Consider the following 19807-nt stretch of genomic DNA (forward strand, 5'->3'; position numbering starts at 1 on the left):
GACCCGGGACGTCTGGGTCTGAAGCAAGTAGTCTTACCATTAGACCTTAGCCTCCGGCTCAGCCGCCGTCAGCAAGTCAAAGGTCAAAGAAGAGAGTCATCCAGAAGGCGATCACTATCTTCCATCAGCGCCGCATCATACAAACAGAGAAATTTGTCCCCACTGTCAATCGAACTGGAGACCTCTGGGTCTGAAGCAGGTGTTCTTATCACATATCCTGTTGATGATATCAAGGAACCTTACCTCCTTAGTCTCCGGCTCAGCAGCCGTCAGCAGATCCGAGAAAGCCACACACAGCTTCCTGGTAGCATCCAGCAGTCTGTCTCCATCGTCTTCCATCAGCGCCGCGATCATCTGCACGCCTTTGGTCATCTCGGGAAGATTGGTGGTGATGGTAGTGATGGCTGCACCTACTGCTGTGTGGTCTACTTCTTCGGTTGGACCTGGGGAGAAAGAGGTGATGCTGAATAATGGCGATTTTTTTCTTTATTCACCGGTAATATAAAATTGAAATTATGAATAAAATGAGTGACGAAATAATATTAGTTAATTACAATAGGATTACTATTGATACTATTTGTACTATAGTATTAATGAATGGGAATCAATAAAGGGTGAATCAATAAATGGTCATGTGTAATGATCCAAGGAGCCGGGATCACATTACATAATACATATTATGGTTTTCTCTCGTAGTAGATATATTATATTATTCAAAATGTAGTTTCCTACAGGCATGGGAAGGTGTTTTTGTGACGTCAAATGCCAGCGAGACTTCAGACTTGTATGCTGTTACGTCATATGTCACCCGTGGAAAATTTAGGACAAGTTTATAGCGGCTTCCACTGCAGCTGTAACAAGTACCTACCAGAGGAGAGCGTGTCGAGTGTGACGAGTACCTGAGATAAGCGTGACGAATGTGACGAATACCTAAGGTGAGCTTGACGAGTGTAACGAGTACGGTATAAGAGTGTGACGAGTACAGTATATGAGTGTGACGAGTACCGTATGTGAGTGTGACGAGTACCATATGTGAGTGTGACGAGTACCGTATGTGAGTGTGACGAGTACCGTATGTGAGTGTGACGAGTACCGTATGTGAGTGTGACGAGTACCGTATGTGAGTGTGACGAGTACCGTATGTGAGTGTGACGAGTACCGTATGTGAGTGTGACGAGTACCGTATATGAGTGTGACGAGTACCGTATGTGAGTGTGACGAGTACCGTATATGGGGTGACTCGTACCTGAGGTGAGTGTGACGACCTGCGCGGTGGCCGCGTTCATGGCGGCGATGTGTGACGTCACGGCCTGCTTGCTGCTGTCCATGGTGACCTGCTTCCACTTGATGGAGGCTGCATCTCCGCCCAACTCTGGGATGTTGGCCTGTGGGCAAATATGGCGTTGTTAACACTGAGGTATACTTTAATTGACCACTTTGGGCCCGTCTCGGGTCTCTGAGACACCATAGTGCTTGTGTTAGGAATAGGTTCACCACAATAGCCCAGCAGACGACGCGGAGCGAACTAGTGACCTTTAAATCGGCAACTGTTGGGGCATTTTCACCTTATTACAGAGCAGTATTAACACTTTATGTTATGCTATTATTTTGAAACGGCTCGTGAATGATTTGATCTTTCCATACTCCAGGGATGAAACGTAGTTGTGTTTGTGTGATACAATAATTTGTACTTATTTCACACTAGTTAAGTTTCATCCTACGCCCTTTTATTAACATAATGTTACGCGTGGGTTACAGATGTAGGTACCCCAAAAATGGAAAAGTATGCATTTTTATGTGGTTAAATATGTATAATGTGCAAATAAATAAATAGGAAAGCTCAGGAATTTTAAAGTCTATAAATTGACATACCCTGGTGAGCCTGCTCTCAGCGCGCTCGATGACCTCGCGTCCCGAAGTGATGGTGGATAGCAGAGCCCTCTGTGGTTCTGTCATGACCGTGGTCACCTTCGTCTGCTGTACTTGTGCGGCCTGCAAGTTGTTAATTGATACTTTAATTTACTTGGATATTTTCTTCTTGTCGTGTCGACAACAAACCTACACAGTGTCAGCTCAAAACTCCGCCACAAGAGTGGCGTTGTCAGTAACCTTCATTAAATCTTCCTGCATGCAGTTGGATATGACGTGATATAGAAAGACAACGATGAAATGAAGACGTAGTGTGGGTAGGCCCTCCACTAAGTGGACCGACGATCTGGTGAAGGTCGCGGAAAGTATCTGAACGCGGGCCAGACCTGCCGTTATGGAAATCATTGGGGGAGGCCTTCGTCCAGCAGTGGACGTCATTTGGCTGAAAAAATGGTACCTAGGATGATATGATAGTAAGACTTTAGTACCTAGTCTTAGATTTAGTAGTAGAATACATCATTGTAAAATTAGTTAATTGCAAAGTCTAGTATTATGTATTTTGTTTATTATCTATGTTTAGTATCAATAATTTGACTTTAGAAAATGCTTTAGAATTAGGCAACAATATTTTTGCTAGAAAGTTATCTATTTAAAAATCTTTTACAAGATTATAACTAAATACGTGCAATTTCTGTACTAATCTATGTAAAATAAAAAACATATAATATAATAGAATACATATTAAAATCATTATGTACCTACACAGCCCATTTCGACGACTGTTCGCGATCCAAAGTAGGCGTGGAACAAACAACGTTGCAGGTTAGTTTTTTGTTATAGTTTAGTAAATATTGTTTATAATAACATTCGTGCTAATATACTAAGAAAAAGCATGCAACTAAATAACAAAATGATAACATGTAGATTCATAAGCAGGTTAAGTTTTTTACGATCATACTGCTCGTGACGTGCATAAGTGTGATTTTTATGACTTTTAAGACACATTATCTAAAGCCTGGCGCCCGCAGTGCGTGTGCGAGCGCGACAGCAACATAATTACGTGCAAGCGACAAGGATGGGCAGCTTGGGGTCATTGGACGGGATTCTACGTGCTCACGGACCAGGCTTTAGAATGAGCTTGTCTTATACAAATACACACGTCAGACCACGCCCCTTGCACGTTACGTAGCAATATAAATGTAAAATACATGCAATGACGAAATTAGTTATAGGTATTGCTCATGCATATCTTTTTCCGTATTTGTTTTTATCTACGGTTAATAATTCAGTGCATTATAACATCTATAGCTGACTTGGAAGGTATAATGAAATCGACAGCAACAGAAATATTTCTGCCCGTTTGAACTTTGTCAGAAGATTGATGTGTGCATGAAAGATCAAAATACTATAGAATCGAAAATAACAAAGGAATAAGATTTCCACCACCAAATTGTGTATAGTCGGTCAATTAGTGAAATAAAAATAAAAGGGGTTAGAGTAAAATCGAAATTGCCAGTGACTGACAACGATTAAACACATACTTAGGTAAAATATTTTTAATGCAGAACAAGGTAGTTATTTGACTGTAAATCGCATCTGATGTTAAGTGAGATACAGTCTAGGATAGTACATATCTGCCCTGTAAGTGCTCACTCTCGCCTTGATAAGGCCCGGATTATAATGTCCGGGAAAGACAGCAGCAGGCGACGAATAGGGATGATGACTTGGTAATGAAATCGAAATTCTATTTAGCCCGTCAGACAGATAATCAGAAAATATTAGACTAATACTTTTTTATTTTTTCCATAATCGAATAATTACAGTATTATATTGAGTTGAAATGTCGCGTGACGTCAGTTTTGAGTAAAAATTCTACTCAAGCGTGACGTATCGCACCATTTCAACTCGATGTAGCACTGTTATTATTTAATTAAGAAAGAAAATAAAAAATATGAGTCTAATATTTTCTAATTATCTGTCTGACGGACAAATAATTGAAATTTTGTCATCTAACCTATTACAGTCCCTAGCTGTTCGCAGTATAAAAGAGTTATTGAATCAGATAATGTTAATTCAAAGTTAGACGAACATGGATACAATGTTAGTAATACCACTCGGACATCACAGGGTTAGGTTAGATTAGGTTACGTTCCAAAACTATGGTATACGAACCGCGGGCGGCGTGTGTCCCGTGATGACTTGTCCGGACACCGTGGTCTGCTGTGCGCCCGTCATGTGTCCGACGGCGAAAGACTTCGCGCCTGGGTGGGGGCAAGCTGGTGAGTTGGGGGCTGACAGATCTCGGTTTACGGGGATTTACTGGTTACGACTGTGACAATGGTGACTGAGTTTCTTCCGCCACTTCTTTTCAGCACATAGCAAGCCCACATGTTGTCCCGAAGTGGTGGTAGGGCAAGCTATATTTAGGACGTGTATAAGTGCCCTACCAAGGGCCTGTGTACCTACTAAATAACTATTTGAATTTGAATTTTGCGACATTAAATTAAAAAAATGGAATTGACAGGTCAAGAACTTGACATGGCATCCGAAATATAGTTCCAAAATACTGAACTGTCCTATGCATGACATTGACAGTGGGGCGCCACCGTCAATACCGGATCGCTGGTTCCGATTTTTGCCATGTTGGAAACCATATAGTTGAACGATGGTAGCGCCCCCCTGTCATTGAGTTTGGTGGGACAGTTCAGCGTGGGTCATCTATACTAAATTATCTCGTTAATACACAAGATTACTATGTTTTAACCTAACTGGACACAATCACAGCAAAGGATTTGTCAGTTTGAAGATGAATTTTTATAGTTGTATCAAGTTGAGATATTATGCTGTGAGTGAAGTGAACTCTATTATGTCGCCAACACTAAACCAAGAAATTATCGTAAATATAACTTATAAGTTATTTTAAACGTTATGTAGAAATATTGCATGGATCTGGGTTGTATGGATAAAATTTTCGAGATCTGCAGCCGCCAACTCACATTGCAAATAAACTTGGAAGCAGCAAAAGTGCAACTTAATATAGTGATCATTTAAATCTCGTATCATATTTACAATAGAAGTAATTACAAAATCAGTCGATTTTTCAACATTTATGAGGTGAAATCGATATTTTGGCATCACTTTCTGTATGATACATCTAAGGCCGCTTGTACACGCTAAGAAAAGTCGCCGGGACCTACGCAAGAATTCGTCGTTACTACACACGAACCGTGTACACACGGCCACACTTAACTATCCATTTCCGTTTTTGCTCTCGCTCTCATCAAATGGTGATTCTTTGCGATAGAACGAGACGACATGACTGGCAATGGGCAGTTAACACTGTTGCCGATAGTACATTGCTCTGGCGCTGACCAAGAAATAATTTTTGTCTGCGCTAGATACGACACGCGGCGGACGCGCACTGTGCGACAAATTTTCGTAGCTAAAGCCCGGTCTCCGAGCACGTAGAATTTTGTCCAATGACCCCAAGCTACCCATCCTTATCGCTCGCGCGTAATTAGGTTGCCGTTGCGCTCGCACACTCACTTCGGCCACTCATCGCACAGTCGCGACAGCAATAAATTACGCGCGAGCGATAAGGATGAGTAGCTTGGGGTCATTGGACGAAATTCTACGTGTTCGGCGACCAGACTATAGGCCCGATGAACTTCTTGTCTTGTCTGCGGCAGACACTGTGAAATTTCTTAGCGTGTACAAGAAGCCTAACAGTTGAAAAATCGGCTTTTGTTAAAAAAGATTATTAGTAATTTGTTACTACACAAATTACTAATACTCCCGTTAGCCCCTCGTACTAAGCTAAATATGCTTGTATTAGTGAGCTCACCACAATAGTCGAGCGGCGGCGGGGACCGAACCCGCTTCCCCGGATCACGAGTCGGTAAGTCCGACCCCTTCACCGTTCGGCTATCGTGGCTATTTTTGTTTCAAGTGTTTTTTTTGTTTATTCTATTTTTGTTTTTATTTAACAAGAACAAAAGATGTATTGTTATGACATACCTTCAGCGCCAGGCCGGTGCACAGCAGGTTTGGCCACGGATTCCGTGTTGACTTTGCCAGAGACAAACGTGTCGTGCTGGATGATGTTGGCTCTGTGGACAAATAAGATATTTTTAAAAAGTACAGGGCAGTGGGTACAAGATATAAAGTAGTGGGTACAAGGAACAGGGCAGTGGGTACAAGTTTCAGAGCAGTAGGCTGCACAGAGTCCTCCAGAGTACTCATCGCCATCACCCTCGAGTAGAACAGGTCACTAGTAGAGTACAGGGCAGTGGTTACAAGGTACAAGGCAATGGGTACAAGGTACATGGCAGTGGGTACAAGGAACATGGAAGTGGGTACTGTTGGAAAGTTAGAAACTTTTTGGTTAAACGCAAGCATATTTGAATATTTGAATTTGGCACTCCGCTATCAATGTAAGGTTTCCAGACTTCTGGATTAATCACTCGATCTCATGTAGTCTCTGTGTGCTGTATGTTCTAAAATAAATCCGTGGTAATCTTCGTGGTCTTTTCCTTCTTACGCTTCAAACTCCAACAGGTACAAGAAACATGGAAGTAGGTACAAGTAATAGAACAGTGTGTACAAGGTACAGGGCAGTTTGTACAAGGTATAGGGCAGTTTGTACAAGGTATAGGACAGTGGGTACAAGGTACAGGGCAGCGGGTACAAGGTACAGAACAGTTTTTACAAGGTACAGGGCAGTGTATACTGTGTACTCACTTGGAAGGCTGCACGGAGTCTTCCAGCATGGCGGAGCCTTCATCGGCGTCTATGCCGAGGTGGTCCTTGGCACGCTCCTTGCAAGGTAGTGGGTACAAGGTACATGACGGTCTGTACAAGGTACAGGTCAGTGTGTACAAAGTACAGGGCAGTGGTTACAAGGTACAGGGCAGTTTGTACAAGGTATAGGGCAGTGTGTACTGGTTACTTGTAGAATTCAGGGCAGTGGGTACAAGGTTTACTCACTTGGAAGGCTGCACGGAGTCTTCCAGCATGGCAGAGCCTTCATCGGCGTCGATCCCGAGGTGGTCCTTGGCGCGCTGCTTGCGCACGATGATGTCGATGTAGCCTGCGATCACTTGCAGGATCTGCTCCGCTTCGGTTGTCTGCACTGAGTAGTATTGGTCGCTGGAATATGAAAATAATATTAGATTTTGCTAACAGAATGAGCAGAAGAAATATGTCATTTGCAATCATCAAGTTTGCATCACTGTCAAAGGAATTATCACTTGCCAGTGACGCTAACTGTGAGACTAATACGGAAACTCTCATTGGATTTAGTCGATATTTGGCATCAGCCACAATTTATTACGGACGCGGTCGAGTTACATGCTGCTACCTTCTTGACGGATCGAACCTAAAGGATATGGCTGCTGGCATTGGCTAAATGAAAAACAGGGGTAGTAGGTACTTTGTAACGTTTTCAATGATTTTAATTGATTAAATACCTCAAGGAAGTGGACTGCCTTTGATTGATATTATGTTCTCAGCTATATGATTCCCTGTACACTGAAAGTGCCTGGGTGTGAGCAGCACAAGAACTTATGTATTATTAGCGAATCATCCTCTTGAATCACTCAACAATTAAAAAATACCGAATCAATATCTGTTGCGTAGTTCTAAAGATCTAAGCTTACATAGGGACAGACAGCGGAAAGCGACTTTGTTTTATACTATGTAGTGATTGAGAAAGGCTTTAAATTGCTTTTTAAAAGCCTATTTGCAAAAATAAATGTGTTTAATCAGTTTAGGCCTTTGTACAGCAGTGAGCCTTACCTGTAGTCTCCAAAGTCCAGCGTGAATGTGTTAGGACTGGCGCACCAGCGACGCACGGTGGTAAGAGGCCAGGTCTGCAGAATCTCCTTGGTTTTCTCATCCAAACGAAGAACAGAGTCTTTCGTGACTCCGAGGAGACGCGGCACCAGTTTGTTCTTGCCTTTCATTTTCTCCTGTGGACAGATGTTTATTTGGGTAAGGATAAGTTGGGAAGAACTGTCTTGAAATCGCAAACCTTAGTACTTATTCCTTAACTGAAACCAGATTTTATTCGTTCGGTTCGGTATCTTCCTAGCTATAGCCTGACCAGGAACATAAAAACCCTGGCATAGAGGCGCGTCAATTGCATTAATTTGATAGTGCAACACTGAGTACAGTCGTACCTGTGTTAAATTAATAGGCTAACTTGATGTATCAGGATTCAGGATTACGGGCTAATTTGATATTTTCATGAATTAACGAAAAAATATTATTATAGGTAACCTGGTTTAAATAAATTAAAGGAAAACATCAATCGAGCTAGTAGGATTTATTTTATTATTCATCAATAATCAAATTCAGAACTTGAATATTCAACTGCAATGTCTGCTCATGAACGCTTCAAACTCGGTACTTCTTTCCCAATTCCATAAAATTCAACACTTAGAAAGTGACAAAAAACTTTAAAATAGGTAGTTGAAACAAACCACAGCTAATTTTCATAGTGGACTGTACTATACGATAAACATGTCCGTCAATTTGACACCCTTGTCGGAAAAATTATTCAATGAAAATATTGTCCGAACCCTTAGTATTTCTCTTCGACAAATACTTAAACACATTGTGAACCACTTTTCTTTCACGATTATAAAAAGATTTTAGCAATTTAATTCACAAAATCAATTGCGCACATTTAAAATAAAGTTTGTTTATACTTTGACAGCAATAGACTGACATGCAAGGTGACATGTCAATGAAGTTTTCAGTTACTGTTGCCATTAAAAGAAATTAGTACCATTAGTTTTCCGCAACATGGCGAGGGTTTTTATGTTCCTGGTCAGGCTATAGAAATCTTAGGCCGAGTTGCACCACCTAACTTTAACAGTAACTATGACGATAACCGGTGCTTTTTGTATGAAGTTTGACAGATTTTTGACGTTTGTCAAAGTTAAAGTAAGATGGTGCAACCCACCCTTAGATTACACGTTTCTGACGTATTGTTAGTATATAAGTACTAGCATAGAATAATAATAATAAGCACTACGGTAGTAGTTTAAAGTTGCGAGTTTACTTGTTCATTTTTGTTGGTCATAATTTTATTCATGTTCATTTATTTAAGGCCCGAATTGACCAAACTTTTATCTGAGAATAACAGATGGTATAACCTGTGGTATAACTGGCACATTGACAGCTTCAGTATGGGAAATATGTCAAAACCATGGACCTATAAAAAAAGTCGGACGGATTCTCATCAACAAAATACTGTGACATTAGGATACACCAGCTTGCCTGTACGTACAGGCCGGCACGCACACATTCACACCCTGACGCACCACTTCGAGTGCAAACTTCACACAGTTGACACATTTAGGCGGTGAAAAAACAACACGAATACGACATGTCTTGTGTGATGAAATTGTGTAAAAACCGTTCTGTTCGAACAAACAAAAATTAAGGAATCACATTTCACAGGCAAAATAATAATCCAATCACTTATTTCCCGACATTAAAATATTGAAATTAATTGAAATCAAACGTCATTCACTCGAAAAGACCAGTGTTCTCAGTTATTTACGTGGGAAAATTACCCGAAATATGGGAAATTAATAATAATTTTAGGACTTTTTAGTTATTTATTACGCATACTATTGAAATAAAATAATTTATCATAATAATTGTGTTTTAATGGGAAATATTTTCATAGGCAAATTTTATCCTTCCCAAAAATGTGGNCATCTGCCGATCTATGTTTTTCTTAAAATAAATGGGTAAAATGTTTTGGCTAACATGGCATCCCTAAATTCACTCACACAATAGACAAACGCCAAAATTTTGCGTCACAGTTTTGTTGTAGCGCGAGTTCCGTCCGCCTTTTTTTATAGGTCCATGGTCAAAACTGACAATTTATTCTGAGATTACTTCCATTTACTCCTGTTTGGTCGAATCCACCATAAATCACTGAATTCTTTCCGGCAACAATACTGAATTTATTAATTGGCTTGTTATAAGTGGTGAAATACACAAGTACCTACTGACAGCATCGGCCGGTAGATATATTCTCATAAATAAAACACTGGATACTTATACTGCACATTAAATTGCCTCAATTTAAATACAATTCATCACTTAGCACAAGTGCGCGGAGCGCGTTCCTCTATTCTGACGTTTCTAGTGTGACATTGACATTACGTCAATGTCACTATGACAGCAGCTTATTGGCTAACGGTACCGTTATTTTATCGTTATTTTGGCGATTACTTCTCTGTAGTGTATGGATTTTTTAAGTAAGCAATCAGGCAATCTTTTCTTCGCAGAACTGACCTAGACAAGGAAGAAGGCGACTCTCTTTAGGCACTCTTGGTGTACAGAACCTTCGCATCTATCTTGCCACAGCAATGTAGCCTTTAATGTAGCTGTAATAGGTGCTATAGTGGAACTATAAGTGTCAGAAATGACCGTGACAAGGACGAAGGCGACTCCAAAGTCTTAAGGCAATCTTGGTGTACAGAATCTTCGCAACTATCTTGCTACAACAATGTAGCCTTTAATGTAGCTGTAATAGGTGCTATAGTGGAACTATAAGTGTCAGAAATGACCGTGACAAGGACGAAGGCGACTCCAAAGTCTTAAGGCACTCTTGGTGTACAGAATCTTCGCAACTATCTTGCTACAACAATGTAGCCTTTAATGTAGCTATAATAGGTGCTATAGTGTAACAACAAGCGACAGAACTGACCTTGACAAGGAAGAAAGCGACTCCATAAGTCTTCAGATCTCTAGCGCTCTTGGTGTACAAAACTTTAGCATCCAGCTCGCTGAGACCGACGTGTTTCTTATGTTCCTTGAAGATTTTCTTCTCTATTCCTTTTACTTTCACGTACGACGCCGGGAGGAACTCTTTTAGGCTGTAAAAAGGATGGAATTAGTTTGGTGTACTTTTCAAATGATTTTGGGCCTTATGATTAGGATGCTAAGACTATGATTTAGCTTGTCTGACCAGTAAAGAGTGTGGACTATAGGCCATCTCCTCAATTTGATTTGGGCAAATTAAACAGAGTCGTTCTTCTACAGTGAATACCTAATGATCTGGGTTACACCATCTTACTTTAACTATAAAAAACGTCAAGTCTGTCAAACTCCATACAAAAATAGCGGTTCAAATTTTAATATTTACGGTTTAAGTCAAGGTGATGCAACTCAGCCTCAGAAAAGAATGTTCTTTTTTTAATCATATTTTATCGGCATTATGGTAGAAACTAGCTTTTACCCGCGGCTTCACCCGCGTGAACTTTAGTTTGTCACAGATCGTCATAAATTATAGCCTATATGTTATTCTGCGTTATAAAGAATAATACTGTATAGTTTCATCAAAATCCGTTCAGTAGTTTTTGCGTGAAAGAGTAACAAACATCCATCCAGACATCCAAACTTTCGAATTTATAATATTAGTAGGAAGTAAGATAATTGAGATGTTAAGCAAAGGTTTAAGACACTCACTCCAAGAATCCGGGCGTGTGTTTGTCCTCCTTGTGGTCTCCGAATTGGATCTGACACTGGATGCCGGCGAACTCGCATGCTGCAGACAAAAGAAGAGAAGTTTATTATGTGGTTCTGATGAGACTTGAGTAAGAATAACAGTGGGCTCATTGATGAGCCTTGGGCGACCCCAATGTGTAGCTCTGTTAAGGTCTTACTTTATTTGAGATTTTAATCTAGCCCTGTTTTGTGACATCTAGTTTTTATTCGAATAAAATATCACCTTTTAGAATAAGTTTAAAAATTTTGTATTTACTTTATCTACAAGTCGAAATTTTTACGATGAAAATATGATACAAAGATGTTTTATTATATTATTCTTTAGAATAGAGAGAGACAGAGTAAAGCTAGAAAGGAATGGCTTTCAGCCGCGATGTAGAACTTTCTATTAAGATTCCCTGCAAGCACGTAACAGGTCTATCACCTCCCTGCATGATGTCAATTAGGTCTAAAAAATATCCTTGAATAATTCTATCCGGCTTGAAGGACTAAATAACTTCCGTAACTGCGCACACATACCTTTATCCTGCGTGACGGGATGCGTCCCGTCCAGCACAGCATCTCTAGCTTGGACGTACAGCAAGTTAAGCTGGACAGGGTCGCGGGAATCCACATTGCGGTCTGAGAAGAACAGCTTGCGGCGGAGGAGAAGCGTCTCTGTGACTTTGTATCCGGCTCGAAGGACCAAAAAATTGGAATAGCTGTGCACACCTACCCTTTTCCTATAAGAGTCATAGAGCTCTTACACTGTTCACCTACTTTTGATCTAGACAAGACAGTCTTTTTGTATACGAACCCTTGTCCTGCGTGACACATAAGTCTTCTTCGCGAATCTACGTAACCTACTAATTAGTGATAACCACATGCATTCTACATGAGATATAAAGCTTTTTGCTTATATGCGAGGGTAGGTACGTACCTTTATCCTGCGTGACGGGATGCGTCCCGTCCAGCACAGCATCTCTGGCTTGGACGTACAGCAAGTTAAGCTGGACAGGGTCGCGGGAATCCACGTTCCGGTCTGAGAAGAACAGCTTGCGGCGCAGGAGAAGCGTCTCTGAGACGTCGATGCCTTGCTCGCGGAGCGTCTTGGCTGGTTCCACCCAGTTCACTGTGAATAAAGGAGTTGTTATTGAGATGGGTACAGATTTAATACAAGAACGACGAAGGAGTGTCAGGTGACGTCTAAAGAGACTTGCGCGCATCTTGCGCTTGCGTGTCACTTGAATGCTGAGAAGGGAACTGGGACGAATGCTTGAGGCAAATGCTGTTAATGATATGATGAAATATGTATTTTGCTATGAATAAACATTTTGAATTGGAATTATCGCGTGTTTGCGTTTCATACGGCTCATCGACACCTTCAGGTTTTTAGTGGATAGCCCCTCCCCGTCTGACAAGGAGAACCCCACAGCCACATACCTACCTAATTTCATGTACTTTCCTGAAGAAAATTAAGATCAGCACTCGGCGCTCGAGATCCCCAACTTGGATTATAATTCAGTGGGCCAACATCATTAAGAAGTCTGCAAATATTAGAACAACCAAATTTGGTTGCTGGACTATAACAATTATTATCTTTTTAACCGACTAAAAGGAGGTTCTTAGTATGACCTGTCCGCGATTATCTTGCGTCTCTCCCTCACATTCATCGTCAGTCCGTAGCTTCTTCCTGAGCTGCTCCATCTTGGCGTCTCGCTCCTTATCGTGGTGCTGAGAGCGTGAGCGTGTAGTTGTGCTTCTCTTGTAATGTTAGTGGCCATGACAGTTCAAACAATATGTATATCTCACCTCATCAGAAATGAGGAAATCCGTATACGAACCAAAGTCGCTGACATAGCCCGGACATAGCGACGGATTAGCAAGCTGAAGTGGCAATGGACAGGGCACATAGTACGCAGAACTGACGGCCGATGGGGCAGCAAGGTTCTGTACCGGAAAACGCAGCGTGGACCGACGACATCGTAAAGGTAGCAGGGAGGCGCTGGACGCAGGCCGCTACCAATCGATCAACGTGGAAAGCATTGGGGGAGGCCTATGTCCAGCAGTGGACGTCCTATGGCTGAAATGATGATGATGATGATATCTCACCTTCATCATCAGTCCGCAGCTTCTTCCTGAGCTGTTCCATTTTGGCGTCTCGTTCCTTCTCGTGGTGCTTCCTGCGAAGCGTGAGGGTGCCGTAGTTGGGCTTCTCGCACGGATCCGGCTCCTCCTTCTGTTCTTCGCGGACCTGGTGAAAGATCGGATCTGGTAAGATCTTTGAGCAGTGTTGAAGTGAGTGAGATACAAAAAACGTCAACATGTATTATTTATTGGCTCCTGGCACCTCCCCTTTTACGGTATTATTGAGAAAAAAAATTTTTGAAAATGTAATACACGGGTGCCCATACGACTTATTTTCGCGTACCATTATGTCTATTAAGCTTTGTAGTTAACTGTGTACGTATTTTTCTATGAACGAAGCAAATTATCCATGTGTGACAATTTTGAAACTGCGTGCAGCGGATAAGAATGAATGTATTTTAAAAAAAATACGTTAATCAATAAGTTACTGATTCGGAGTCGCTCCTAAAAATTTGGACACTGATAACAAAATCACCCTGTATAATGACACTTTAGCGACTCAGCATTTTTCAATGTTGCAGAGAGTGGTCGTTAAATGTTCACATATAATACAAGGTCACGAAAGGACATTGTCAGAAATCGCCTAAAAACCGCCCAAAAACATTAACCCATCATAATTATTTTCTAATTTTTTTAATACATTAAGCACCCTTTCATTCTAATGGACACTTAAGCATTGAAAAATTAAATAAATAAGTCTTTTAACGTTTATTCTATAATACTATTACAACTTCCGGACGTTTTGGGGCGTGGCATGGTCTAAAACCTATCAAGTTCCATAATTTTTGCCGATAAAATCTGAACGAGGCATTACCGTACTTTATTGCTGGGAGTCCATGTATAGTGATGTACTTGCGGCCATCATAGACAATAAAATATCGATTTTGAAAATAAAATAAATCGATTAAACTGCTTTGAAGACTAGATTTGCGTTAAAAGCTAAAAAGATATTGACACTATTACAAGAAGCTATCTAAAGTGTCCAACTGGTCGAAGGTCGTAAATAAAATAAAAATAATTAGGACCATAAACTGATATTCATGGTATCATAACTGTAAAAGTGTCAGAATCCGATGTTGAATCCAATGCCAGTTGAAGTGAGAGATACATATATCAACCTAGTATAGTTGCCAGTCTCTCATAATCTATGCCAATGAGGGTTTTCGCGATTGAAAAATCCGCCAGATGGCAATACGTAGACGTGAGGTCCAAATGCTGCATGATTGGTTATTTTTGACATGACATTGACAGGTATGTCAAAATCCGCCAATCATGCAGCATTTGGACCTCGCGTCTACGTATTGCCATCTCGCGGATTTTTCAATCGCGAAAACCCTCATTCTTAGCACATGAGTATAATACATAATAGACCAAATGAACTTTTATAGATTATGAAAGAGAAGATAAAGATTTTATTATTTTATTAAAATCTTGCAACAAGGTAGTTTTTCAGTAGAAACCAGCCCCCCTAGACAAAACGCACTTTTTGATCGAATCGAAAATCGAATCCGTCAAAACTCCATACAAAAAAGGGGCTTTTCGACCACTTTTCGACTGGTTTGCGATTATAATTTGCACTTTGTCTAGACCCACAGGATTGGATAATCGCTACAGGCAAGTATCAGAACATTTTATAAATATTTTTAATCGATTATATCCTTGTGAATCGTTTTAATAAATTGTCATTTTACTTTTTCAATTAAAACTTTTTCAATCCCTAGTCTTGTCAAACTGTCTTATTGTCAACAAATTATAAATGTCACGTCAGTTGACTCAATTTCAGTCTACTGTGCGTTTATTGTATTTTTATTTCAATGAAATAGTGCTAAAGGGTTAGTACTAAAAGTGAAAGCCTTTTTTCAGAAAGAAAACCAATGTGGTGCCCTTCTTATTATTCATACTGTTTGAAAGTTACAAGTCAGTGATACAGAGTTGCCGCCATTATAACTCCGTGGTGATACCATACCAAAGAAGAAGTTTTCCTAAACACTTGTGTTATTTTTATATGTGATCAAATAAAAAGGATTAATTCTACTGCTCAAATGGAATAACTTATCCCAAGAGTCCGAATATAAAAAAAAACATCTCCATAGAAATTATCACCATCACGAGGATGTGAATTTTTTTCTAGGTGGACCGACGATCTGGTGAAGGTCGCGGGAGGTGCCTGTATGCGAGCGGTGCAGGATCGGTCTTCGTGGAAATCCTTGGGGGAGGCCTTTGTCCAGCAGTGGACGTCTTTTCGGCTGAAACGAACGAACGAACGATACGTATTACCACTATATACCAGACATTACTATTTATTGTATACTCGCCGGTTTACACTTAGGAGCACGCGCGTTACAGCTTCGGTCTTGCATTATTATAAGATCTTGTTCCGCCATTTTTCGAACTTCCTCCGTGAGGATATCCCTGTCGAATTCTATGATAAACCTATCAAAAGTCATATTCTGCAATGTCAAAATTAATTTGCCGAAATTCGCCGAGCCAGCTATGTCAAATAATATTATTAGGTGTCAAACAGGATACGTTCAGAAATTAATATTACGATTTTAAAGATAAGACAAGACAACTTTTTATTGACGAAGTTGCTGGGACAGCTAGAAACTATTTTTTTTCCGGCACTTTAACACTGCAGTACACGCGCCCCTTTTTTTACACGAATACACGCGCGGCCTACTCTGGTAAGCCAATTTAAAATCACTGTAAATCAGTTTATAAGCAATTTATGAATATAATTACTATGTAAATGATAAAAGTGTTTATTATAGTTATTTTATAATCAAAGATTTTTTATATAACTATTTGGGATCAAACAATATAAACAGATTTAAAAGTTGTAAATTTTTTGGACCAAAATTGCACTTTGATACCAATGTTAACAAAAAAAATTGACTGAAAAAATATGATTAGTTTTTTATCTGTCATAGTATTCATGACTTTCTACTGCCTGGTACACGGTGTAAATCCATTTGTTACAAGTCTTTCATAATTTTTTTGTCGAGTGATTTCGGGCTTTTGCCTGGACCCGCAGTTTTGACTGCCAATTTTAGAAAAGTGCGCAGACACTAGCGATCCAAGCTTTACTGGCTTACTGAAAAATTTAGTAAACGAGGCTTTCCTGGAATGCCAGCTCTCTGGCGCAAGTTTTCAAAAAGTTATAGCGTAAAATGTTACCCTGGTCTACTATAGTAGTCCGCGCGTGTACTCTAGTGTTAAGAAAATAATAAATGAATGAAAACGCAGCGTGGGACGTCCAACCACAAGGTGGACCGACGACCTGATAAAGGTAGCGGGAAGGCGCTGGATGCAGGCTGCTACCAACCGTGCGATGTGGAAGTCATTGGGGGAGGCCTATGTTCAGCAGTGGACGTCCTGTGGCTGAAATGATGATGATGATGATGAAATGAATGAAAATGACAAATCTTCGAACGTGTATAATACCGTGCCAAAGTAATCATATAATTTTGGCACCTTAATAACTATTGCCGTTTTTGTTGTAAAGATCATGCAGCGCTACTTGCGGATATTATTGGAAAGAAAACTATGTAGGCTCTAGATCTGAAACCGCTTTAACGAACACGAAGTGCTCATACAATGCGACGTATTTTCTTCCAGTCTTTAGTCAGGACTTTAGTCGAATTAAAACCCCGGTTGAACGTGATATAGCCGCCGCACTAGAATACGGTGCTTTTTTGCATAATCGCAAGACTTCGTTCCGGTGTCGACCGAATGTTATCACGATGTATGTGGCCCAGGGGTTACTGTAGCCGCTAAGGTTTGAAACTTCTTGCTTAAAATATTGTAGTCTTTGGCATAGACTACGACGGTAGTCATGGAGATCGGAGTTTGTTATCTCGTGTCAGATGTAAATGGTGAAAAGAAAAACCATGATTCGTGTTATTTTTATGCAATATGTAGGTATTTTATAAAAGTGGAACCCCGAGTGATCTCCAAAACCCATTCTATTATTATATACGATTCGGCTTCGATATCTATAATACAATTGGAGTTTATTTCATGTGTCAGATGACAAGGGTGGAAACAACCTACGATTCATGTTGTTTATTTACGTGCAATATGTGGGCTATATTATAAAAGTGGAATGCCGAGTTGTATTTCTAAAACTTGTTCTATTATTTTATACTATTTGGCTGCGACTCGGCGTGACGACAATACAAAACATAATTCGCGAATCGGTGTACATACATTCACACAATACATTAGACGCCATGTTGTCATAAACGACATATTATAAAATCGCTGTGATTTAATATTCTTAATCATTAATTTTATGGCAAGTGTCCATCAGGAATCATTGTTCTTACACACAGAATCGTATTATTTCGCTTTCGGGTAGTAATATGTCAAAATTGTTGGTTCTTAGGCGAACAATGTATGGAGAACGAACATTGTCCTTTCGACGATATATGAAGTTTGTCGTTAAATTCAGTGACTTTATAAAGAGTTTACACTGTAATAAGACACCAGAGTACATTGGACAAACTAGGTATAGTAAATCACTCACCAGGCCATACTCGTCGTAGTTGGTGATGCCGATCTTGGTGCAAATGACGACCATCAGGTTGGCTACGATCTGGCTGTCGTCCACCAATAGGGTTTTGACAGTTCCTGCAACAATAATGTTTGGTTAGTTCTTTAATAGTCTAGTTCCTGCCGCCGGTTGCACCCGTTTGATCCTCTTCAGAGCACTTATTTATTACACAAATTATATTAGTTTTTACTTCCCATATTTAGGGGTATCTCCATGGTTCAGAAAGCAAGTTAATAGTTTTTTCCTGACTAATATTACTTGTCAATTATCCGTTAAGTCTAGTCAGGCCTTAAGGCTTATCCTCATAGATTATAGGTCTGAGTCCTCCAGTGGATTTGATATTGGCTTTACTGTAAAGTTTGGTGGCAGAACGAGTGGCAACTCGGGACCAAAAAACGTTGTGTAGTCAGGCCTCCCACCCGTTGGACGATCTAATGAAGGTCGCGGGATGTACTTGGATCAGTCATTGTGGAAATCCTTGGGGTGTTTATCCAGCAGTTGAGTCCTTTGGCTGAGACAATTCGTCTTCTTGTATCATCTAACAGGCCGTGTCCAGCAGGTATCCTTTGGCTGAAAAGTTGTAGGTATATAATAGTATATACATATATCTCGTCGATGTAGTAGTCGAGGCTCTTTGAACTGAATAAACGTCTAAATACTGGGAGTAGACTACAGACCGGCAAATGTAGCGAGCGATCTCCCAATCGGAGGACCGCTTATCTGGTGAAGATCAGGAAGCGCAGGGCCATTCGTGGTAATAATTGGGGGATTGTCCAGCAGTGGGGGTCTTTGTCCAGCAATTGACGTCCTTTCAGCAGTCTTGCTGTAGCAGCAGGCCGTTGCTACTTTGTCCAGCAGTGAACCTTTGGCTAAAACGGTTTTTTTATGTGACAGGAGGCAAACGAGCAGACGGATCACCTGATGGTAAGTGATTACCGTCGTCCATAGACACCCGCAGTCCCAGGGGCGTTACAGGTGCGTTGCCTGCCTTTAAGGTGAAGATACGCTCTTTTCTTGAAAGCTTGCAGGTCGTATCGGTCCGGAAACACTGCACGACAGTCCATTTCACAGTTCGGTTGTACGGGGCAGGAAGTTTCTAGAGAAACGTTTGTGGACTGCCAACTATCTTAATGATGGGGATGGAAGTGCTATCGGGACGATGTATATTTATCACTTACCGTCAAGCATCCTGACGCGCAGGTTCCTGGTCTTCTTGCTGTAGTCCAGCAGGTCTCCGTTCCGCAGCATGTAGTAGTCGAGGCTCCGCGACGGCTCCAGCCAGATGCCCTTCTTGGGGTCCTCCTCGGATGCTAAGAAGAGGCCGAACTCTTTCGCTGTGGGGGGAAGAGTGATGGTAAACGATGGTGAACTTATAGTTGATTGGAACATCTTAGTGATACTTCTTAGGCTAGGTTGCACCATCCTAATTTAGCAAACATCAAAATTCTGTCAAACTCCATACAAAAAACACCGGTTATAACAATTATAATTATAGTTACGGTTAAAGTAATGTGCTAAGAGACAGTGTATCTGAAAGAATACTTCATTCCAGGCTTGTGATCCCAAATAGTGGCCATGTAGCTTCAGGTTTAGCTCATAACTGAGTCGTGTCTGAAGTACGGAAGCGGCATGGGAGGGGTGACATAACTATGACATGACAGAGCGTACAAGTCAGAAGCACATCTGAAGTCAAGCTGACGTTTGATGTCACAAAAACACCCTCCC

At 40.7% G+C, this 19807-nt stretch overlaps 1 protein-coding gene across 12 annotated transcripts in view; it reads right to left on the reverse strand.

Moving 5' to 3' along the window:
- The window catches only part of rhea (Talin_middle and talin-RS domain-containing protein rhea), a 139605-nt gene that overhangs the window by 100782 nt on the left and 19016 nt on the right, over positions 1-19807 (reverse strand). For 10 of the 12 annotated variants that reach the window (XM_028311764.1, XM_028311772.1, XM_028311769.1 and 7 more), the window contains exons 5-17: positions 19261-19416; positions 18056-18159; positions 13492-13633; positions 12320-12511; positions 11362-11440; positions 10601-10769; positions 7666-7838; positions 6856-7017; positions 5887-5978; positions 4042-4130; positions 1873-1992; positions 1247-1385; positions 244-443 (exon numbers count right to left, since the gene is read on the reverse strand). In XM_028311764.1, the coding sequence (XP_028167565.1) occupies positions 244-443; positions 1247-1385; positions 1873-1992; positions 4042-4130; positions 5887-5978; positions 6856-7017; positions 7666-7838; positions 10601-10769; positions 11362-11440; positions 12320-12511; positions 13492-13633; positions 18056-18159; positions 19261-19416 (1817 nt within the window). Of the gene's footprint in view, positions 1-243; positions 444-1246; positions 1386-1872; positions 1993-4041; positions 4131-5886; positions 5979-6609; positions 6686-6855; positions 7018-7665; positions 7839-10600; positions 10770-11361; positions 11441-11919; positions 12068-12319; positions 12512-13491; positions 13634-18055; positions 18160-19260; positions 19417-19807 lie in introns of those variants that run through there. The other 2 variants (XM_028311771.1, XM_028311773.1) reach the window with 2 other exon arrangements.

Source organism: Ostrinia furnacalis, unplaced genomic scaffold (assembly GCF_004193835.3).
Source record: "Ostrinia furnacalis isolate ACB-3 unplaced genomic scaffold, ASM419383v2 OfSCF3546, whole genome shotgun sequence".
Taxonomy (NCBI): domain Eukaryota; kingdom Metazoa; phylum Arthropoda; class Insecta; order Lepidoptera; family Crambidae; genus Ostrinia; species Ostrinia furnacalis.